Source organism: Cupressus sempervirens, chromosome 3, assembly GCF_028749045.1.
Source record: "Cupressus sempervirens isolate cs-2001-9-10 chromosome 3, ASM2874904v1, whole genome shotgun sequence".
Lineage (NCBI taxonomy): Eukaryota > Viridiplantae > Streptophyta > Pinopsida > Cupressales > Cupressaceae > Cupressus > Cupressus sempervirens.
In genome coordinates, this window is record NC_143120.1 from 786435745 (window position 1) to 786444832 (window position 9088).

The 9088-nt window shown below is 36.4% G+C and overlaps 1 protein-coding gene across 2 annotated transcripts in view; it reads right to left on the bottom strand.

The window, feature by feature from the left end:
* The window catches only part of LQY1 (DnaJ/Hsp40 cysteine-rich domain superfamily protein), a 29742-nt gene extending 20915 nt beyond the window's left edge, over positions 1–8827 (bottom strand). Inside the window, exon 1 of one of the 2 annotated variants that reach the window (XM_089821919.1) lies at positions 8491–8822. In XM_089821919.1, coding sequence (XP_089678045.1) covers positions 8491–8715 — 225 coding nt within the window. In that variant the 5' untranslated portion in view covers positions 8716–8822. Of the gene's footprint in view, positions 1–8490 lie in introns of both variants that reach the window. The other variant, XM_089821920.1, reaches the window with a different exon arrangement.
* Between the last annotated feature and the right edge of the window lie 261 nt (positions 8828–9088).

Below are 9088 nucleotides of genomic sequence, written 5' to 3' on the forward strand. Positions count from 1 at the left end.
CCTGCCCAATCTGCATCAGTGAACACTTTTAAATCCATATTTCCTCCAAATTTATACCATAATCTATAATCTTCAGTTCCTTTTAAATATCTCATGATCCTTTTGCTTGCCATCATGTGATTTTCTTTTGGTTTTGCTGAGACTCTTGCTACAATTCCTACTGCAAGGGCAATGTCTGGTCTTGTGTGCACTACATACTGCAACTCTCCAATCATAGATCTATACAATGTCTGATCCACTTCCTTTGATTCATCATCCTTGGTAAGTTTCAATCCAGTACACATAGGAGTTCCAACTGGTTTGCAGTTTTCCATACCAAACTTTTTCAGTATCTCCTTGATGTATTGAGATTGAGTGATGCAGATGCCATTCTTACTTTGATGAATTTGAAGAAAAACAAAGAATTTGATCTCTCCAAACATTGACATTTCAAATTCCTTGTTCATTTGTTTAAAAAATTCTTTGCAAAGACCATCATTTCCTATGAACAAAGTATCATCTACAAATATTTCTGCCAAAACAATCTTATTCTTTGGTCCTTCTTTGATATACAAGCTACTATTATCATTAGTTCTTTGAAAACCAATCTAAATAAGATAGTTATGCAATTTTTCATACCATGCTCTAGGGGCTTGTTTCAGACCATACAAAGCTTTATGCAATTCGCAAACTATGTCCTTTTTGTCTGGATCAACAAAACCTTTAGGTTGTTCAATGTAAACCTCTTCATCCAATATACCATTGAGAAATGCTGACTTGACATCCATTTGATAAAACTTTGAATCCCTTGTATGCAGCATATGCAAGTAAGGTTTTGACACCTTCTAATCTTGCAACAAGAGCAAAAGTCTCTCCATAATCTACACGTTATTGAGAGTATCCTTTGCATACCAGTCTAGCTTTTTTCCTGGACACCTTACCATCTTCATTTAACTTGTTTCTGAATACCCACTTAGTTCCAATCACATTTTTGTCTTTAGGTCTAGGTACAAGAGTCCATGTTTTGTTTTTCTCTATCTGCTCTATTTCTTCATTCATAGCTTCAATCCAACTTTCATTTTCTAGCGCATCTTTGACATTTCTTGATTCAAAATCAGCAAGTAAACAAGTGCCTTTCAACTTACTTCTTGTCATAGTTCCTTCAGATTTATCTCCAATGATCTGATTTGGTGCATGATGCCTTCTGACATACTTGGCTAATACAGGTTCCTTGCCTTTTGAACACTATGCATTTTCAACCTCTTGCATTTCAGCTTCAAATTCTGGTTGCTCGAGCTCGGTAGCTGCTGATTCGGTAGCTTTTGTTTGCAACTTGGGTTCTTGCAGCTCGGTAGGTATTGGCTTGGTTTGAACTTCCTGCAACTCAGTTACTGAAGACTCAGGAATTGAAGATTCCTAATTGATAAGTGCATTTGGTACTACATCAGGTTCAATGTTAAAAAATCTCCTATAATCTTCTGGTTCCCTTCTGCTTTCTTCTTCAGTTCTTTCTGCAAACTCATCAACTTTCACATGTGCACTTTCTATTACTTTATGAGTAGACAAATTCAAACATCTATATGCTTTACTTTTGCAAGAATATCCCAAAATATTTCTTCATCACCCTTTACATCAAATTTACATTTTTAGATTCTTTCAAAATGTAACATTTGCTTCCAAATACCTTTAGGTAACTCACATTTGGTTTGTAGTCATACCATAACTCATAGGGGGTTTTGAATGAGTCCTCCTTCAGTTGTACTCGATTCAAGGTATGAACTATAGTGTCGATAGCTTCCTTCCAGTATTTGATAGCAATGCTCTTTTTAATCATTAATGTTCTTGCACAGTCCATGATAGATCTTTTCTTTCGTTCAGCTATTCCATTTTGTTCAGGGGTTCCAGGTGCTGAAACCCGTCTTTTGATTCCCCTTTCAATGCAAAAGTTATTGAACTCATGAAATGAATTCACCACCTCTGTCCAACCTTAAATATTTTAGTCTTTTACCTGTTTCCTTTTCTACTCTAGTCAAATACCATTTAAACTTTTCAAATGCTTCTGATTTCTCTCTTAGGTATATGATAGTCATCATTTTTGAGTAATCATCAATAAAAAGAATGAAATTTTTTTCACTAGTATAACTTTCAATTCCTATAGGTCCACATAAATTAGAATGCACAATTTCTAAAACTTCTTCAGACTGATAGTTTTTGCTTTTAAAGCTAGTCTTTCCCATCTTGCCAATTTGACAATTCTTGCATAGACCAACCTCAGGTTTCTTTATGTGAATGTCTTTTACTTTCTTGAATTTACTTATTTTTACCAAGTTATCAAAGTTCACATGACATAACCTCCTATGCCATAACCAACTTTCTTCAACTTGAGCAATAAAACATGAACATTCACCAAGTTCAAGATAAAACAAGTTACCTTTTGTTTGAGTGCCGGATTCAATCAACTTTCCTTTGCCATCCAGCAGTCTTGCTTTTCCATGTATGAATTCCACTTTGAATCCATTATTAAGTAGCTGTGTTACACTCAACAGATTGTGTTTTAGTCCTTCTACCCAATATGCATTATTACATACAAGTTCTTTGGTTAGAGAGATTCTTCCTTTTCCTTTTATGCAACAAGGTTCATTATTGTCAAATCTCACACAGCCACCATCATAATCTTCAAAATGTTCAAATTTAGTTTTATCACCAATCATGTGATGAGAGCAACCACTATCTATAATCCATGTATCATTTTTGCTCACATGAGAAATAAGTGTCATTTCCTCATCATTCTCAGATTCATCCTTTATAGCAATGTAAACAATTTCATCTTCTTCTTCATCATTAGAATCTTTAGCCATGAAACATGTTTTCTTACCTTTATCTCTGAATGATTTGAAGTCTTTCTTGCCATTGCACTTGTGACTTTTCTTCTCATCCTTGTTCTGCTTATTTGGGCACCTAGCAACAACATGTTCAATTTCTTCACAAGAAAAACAGATTAGAGGTATCTTACCTTTGTATTTCCCTTTGCCTCTTGAATATTTCCTTGCTAGCAGAGCTTCAACCAACTTAAGATCACTGTCCGAACTCTATTATGATTCTTCATCACTATCTGACTGAGAATCCTTTGTCTTCTTGCCCTTCTCCTTAAGTGAAAGCTTGGCTTCAAATGCTGATTCAACGTTCTTGGCAGCTGGAACATAATTGTCATAGTTATCTAGCTCAAATGCAGTCAATCTTCCAACTATGGCTTCTAAATTTATCTTGTGATTTGCTTCACATCTTCTTTCTTGAATTGCAGAAACTCTGATTGCATAAATACGAAGTAGAGCTCTAAGAACTTTACTTATAACTATTTCCTCCTTGATATCTCCTTCAAATGCTTTGATTACACTAACACATGCTTTAACTCTTTCAACATATTTTGCAATGTTTTCATCCTCTCTCATCCTCATTTGATCAAATTTTCCTCTCAAACTTTCTACCTTGGCTCTTCTTACATTGTCATCACCTCCATAGATCTCTTTTAGCTTGTTCCACATTTCAAAAGCAGTTTTGCAATCTTTGATATCATCAAATTCTTCATAACTTAGAGCAGATGCAATATCTATCATTATGTTATTGTGAGTCTTCTTTTCAACAATATCATTGATAGATAATGTACCAGCAGGTTCTGCATATTTTTCATCAAGATACTTCAGCCCTGTATCACCAATAGAAGCTAGATGAAGTCTCATCAACCCCTGCTATGCTGAGAAGTTGTCCCTGTTAAGTCTTGGAATTTCCCTCTTATAAGATATCTTGACATTTGGCTTAGATCCTTGAAATCTTTTCCTGCAAGCAACAAATGCTCTGATACCAATTGTTGGAATTATAGATGGAGTAACTGAGAGGGGGGGTTGAATTAGTTACTACAAAAAACAATTCACATATCCCTTAGATGTCTTAAATAACTAGTTATTGCTGATACTCAGTAATCACTTCACAAAATGTTGTAACTCGGTAGATTGATTTGTTACTAGTCTCCAAGCATTTATTAATATTAACATGCATGCAAAAGTAAATTAGATGAACACAAAGGACACCAGATTTAACGTGGAAACTCAATATGGGAAAAACCACCAAGTAACTAGCTACCAATTTTCACTCTTTTGAAGTGAGCCCTGTTAAGAGCCAACCTTATTAAAGGCTACAATACACATTGTTAGGTGTGACCCTGTTAGAGGATTTAATCACCCTGTTAAGAGTGGCCTTGCTAGAGGTCTTTAGAACAATTCAACTAAACTGTCACCTTATTAGAGGATTTACAAAATGGTTGTTAAACCATGGTTGTTAAACCAACTCTATTAAGAGATTTTGAAATCACTGCTACAATGGCTAAAAAGTAACAATGAATTGACCTCAATAAGATGAAACTGAATTTGCTGATTACAGATCTCTATTCTGCACTGTTAGATCCTTCTCGATCAAATATAGCTTTGTTGCTCCTCAATGATCTCTGATCATCCTTCAAAATTCGCTCTTACAATAATCAATCCTCCTTCTCATTCACATTACATCAAATCCATCACACACACAAAATTCGCAGCTTGATCTCTTATATATACCATTCAGATTATCAAGTCGGCTCATCCACAAGTTACATTTACCAATAAACTATACATCAGTCGGCTACATGTATTATATTGAACAAATAAACTTTATTTCACAAAACAATGAAATCCTTCATTGGCCGACCCTGCTCAGTAAACACTGCTCCAGAAACAATTTCCTGAGTTAACCATCTCAACTCGGTTAACACTGAAAATCTGCAAAATCCTTTAGCTGCCAAGTTTACTCGATAAGAACTGAGTTTTCTTCGCTGACCATGAGAGCTCGGTAAGAACTATCTCTACCATATTTCCCTTTGATGATTGAGTGAGCTCGGTAACAACTGAATTTCCTTGTTTAACCTTGAAAGCTCGGTAACAACTATATGTACAAGGTAAAGCCTGAGAACGCTTGGTAGACATTGTAAACTTTCTTTGCTAACCTTTTGAACTCGATAAACTCTGTCTTTTGCCTTGCTGACCAACTGAGCTCGGTAGATTCTGACTAATAACTAATATGACATTTGTGTAATATCAAAGACAAAACACAATTGAACAATCGTATCAACAGTTTCTTAATTTGAAACAAGATTTCATTTTGTGCTGACAGGGCCTAGAGGGCCTAAGGGTTTTAGTAAATTCCTTATCACAATTTGATAGAACAAATGAGAACAAAGTTCATTCTATGAATGAAACCCTGATCCTCATAGAATGGACCCTCTCTAACTTGTAAATTATGCCAGTAACCACAGATATGAAGGAGAAGCGAGGATTGGAGGGATATCCCTTGAGTTGGTAGAATCAAGGTGCATTGATTTGGAGCCTAACCTATAGCAGTAAGAGATCTGCATTAACAACCTTGTGTTTTGATAGTTGATATTTCTTACTAGGGTCAAGGAGATGGTGTTGGATCCTTGAATGATTCTCAGAAGTGTTGGGAGAGGCCTGATCTAGAAAGCCCTGGTTTTGGGCATAAATTAGTGAGCATTTTGGGGCTTTCATATCTAACAGTGTGATAACATCAAATTGGTTTGAAAATATTTTGATTGGAATCATAATCTTACTCTTTTGTGAGTTTCAGGGGTTGGGGTTAAGTATTTCCTGTATCTCGTTTGTAAAAGTAGGCTAAATTGCCCTTAAAAACTGTCAACAGTGTCAAGACAGCAAGGTTGGTTGCAAACAGCAATATCTGATCTTTGGATAAGTTAAAGTACTCTTAAAAGACTATCAGGAACTGTTATTAGTTTGGAGATGATTTGGAAAAGTTTGGAAAAAACTCACAAAAACGGTCACTGGAGGCCTAATTGGGCTAGTAGTCCTAATAAGGAGCACAATTGGGTTTGTGTGCATAGTGAAACGATAGAACTTTGAAACCTGTTGAATCTCATTATAATAGGTTCAGTAGGTGTTTGAAGAACTTGGAAGTCATTGTTAACAGTGAGATTGGGATTTTCCCTATTATAGCCTTTAGGTGTCTTGAAACAGTTGATATAAACCAAGAGATTGAATCCGTTTGCAAACATATTTGTCTGAAACATCTTGACCCCCAAACCCCTCTGGATCAGTTTCCACCCAATCAAAAAGCATTGAAAAATCAATGTGTACAAATTGGAAAAAAGTAGAGGGAAGCAAGAGTTTAGAAACAATATCAGGCCAAATTGGTGGTAAAGGGGTATGGCCAATAAAAGGGGATAAATTTTAATGTGCGGTCTTGGGATTGGCAGCACTATATGACCTCGAGTTAAAGCACCTTGATGTTAAGAAAGCATTTCTCTATATTGACATAGAAAAGGAATTATATATGCAGCAAACTGAAAGTTTTGAGTAAAAAGGGCAAGAGAATTTGTATTGCAGATTCAGGCAAAGCTCATATGGCCTCAAACAAGCTTTGTGGCAATGGTATCTAAAATCTGATTAGTTATGGCTAAGCAACACTTGAACAAATGCAAATCTGATTTGTGTGTCTACTACAAGGTGTTGGCAAATGGTGTGTTCTTTTCATTGTTGCTATATGTTGATGATATGCTGGTGACCTGCACAAGCATGAGTTTGTTAGTAATTTAATCCAACAATTATCTCACAAGTTTGCATTAAAGGATCTAGGAGCAGGAAAGGGTGTTCTTGGTATGACCAAAGTCCATGATAGACATAAGAGAGATTAGAATTTCACAATAGAAATGCACTGACAAGGTTTCAGACTGGTTTAACATGAAAGGTACTAATGCTCTAAGCACACCACTTGCCGATCATTTTGGTTGATCCTCCAAGATGTGTCCCAAGACATAAGAAAACCAAGAAGACACGAAAGTTATTTCATATTAATCAGTTGCTGGGAATCTCATGTACACCATAGTATGCACTCAGACATTGCCTATACAGTGCGACTGACAAGGTTTCAGACTGGTTTAACATGAAAGGTGCTAATGCTCTAAGCACACCACTTACCGATCATTTTGGTTGATCCTCCAAGATGTGTCCCAAGACATAAGAAGACCAAGAAGACATGAAAGGTATTTCATATTAATCAGTTGCTGGGAATCTCATGTACACCATAGTATGCACTCAGACATTGCCTTTACAGTGAGAGTTGTGAGCATATTTATGAGTAATCTGGATCAAAGTCATTGGCAAGTTGTTAAATAGATCCTACAGTATTGGAAAGGCACTTTAGGTCATGTTTTATGCTTTGGTCCTTTGGAGGAACTAATGCATAGCTGCAAGGTTTCATTGATTTCAATATGACCGGTGACATGGACAATGGAGATCAAATACTGGTTATGATTTTACATGTTCGGGCAGCGCTCCGTTGGGTCTCAAGATTGTAATAAGTGGTTGCACTCTCCACTACCAAAGTGGAACACATTGCTGTCACTGAAGATGCTAAGGAAATGATATGTTTGCAGTGATTATTGAATGAATTGGGATGCAAACGACATGTTTTCACTCTCTTTTGTGATAGCAACAATGCTATTCACTTGGCCAAGAATGTAGCACTGCACAATCAAACCAAGCACATTGAGCTACAATATCACTTCATCCAAAATGTACTCAGAGCATATCCACACTAAGGCGAATCCAGCTGATGCAATAACAAAGATAGTTTCGAGGGAGAAGCTCATGTTTTGCAGGACTTCTAAGAGTGGCTTGCAGCAATGTTTGGACTTCAAGTGGGAGATTGTTGGACAGTGAAGTCCAACTGGCAGCCTATTGGATTCTTTATTATCTGCCTATTGGCATTCTTCTTTTTCTAAGACTTCTATAAAACAATGCCAATAATATAATTTTATCACTGAATAGAAAAAGCATAGTTGCTGCTGTATGGGTAACCGTAAAAGAGATATTAATAACAGAGATTTCCCTCTCTGAATGTAGCCAATTTGGTGAACCATGTTTGTTCTGTGTTCTCTTTTGTTTTGTCTTGGGGTCTTTAATTCTGATTTTGTCAATATTTTATCTGCAGTTCACGTTCAACACACTAGCTATGATACCACGCAGGAAAATTTTGGACGCACAGTACTGATGTACGAGGTATTAGAGGCTAGTTTTTTTTCTTTTCTAAATCAAGATACAGAATTTTAGTGTTATGCCTTGGAAGCAAGCTTTAGCTCGTGGAGCTATCAGTGTGACAAGATATTTAGTACAACGACAAATCCTTATTATTGGGATTTCACTCCACAACCATAATGTATCCGAGGAAATTTGAATTTCGGGATTTAAAGAAGCTTCAAATAGTGGATAATGGTGACCTACTAATCAATTTTGGTAATTTAATATTATCATTGAACTAATTTGTGTTGGCTTATAATGAATGAAATGTCCAGTTCCTGCAGCATTCAATTCAGCTCAGCAGATAACGAAAATGCAAGTGCCTAAACAATTATATGGGTAGCAATAAAAAGTGAATGTGTAAGAGAGTACCCACCGTATCCTGGTCTAATTCAATAGCTCGAACGACAGGGTACCCACGATTAAACCGCTGTTTGCCAGCATTTCTCTGTGGCGATAAAGTTTTCAAAGGAGGGCAAAATTTTGAAGTAGATAATCCAGAGAAACGCGAGTGAACTCGTCGAGAAAATGTCGTGGACGGAGCACAAGATAGCGGAGGAGAGAAAAGTCTGTTGTGACAATGCAAGGACTCCATTGCCATCTCCCCTGTCTACGACTGACTCCAATAGATCGACCACTGCAATATATTGTGAAATTGAGTGCAGGCAGCCCTATCCGTTTCGTAGACAGCTTTTCCACGTGGCGGGCGTTCCAGGATTTGCCGTTGTGGCACTTTTGATTATATTTTTAAAAAGAAAGGCGAATCGACCGTAGCGGAGAATTATTAAAAGGGTTTTCCATTGTTTTATTTCTCTTAAGATAGATAGATGATTTTTAAAGTTACCAGATTAAACATAGTCTCTAAGAGACTTCTAAGTAAACCAACTTTAATGATAGTTTTATCTTAAAAGCACCTCAAGGAATATATATATTTTAAGGTTCAATATGTGTTTTAGTATGATAAGCTTTAAGGA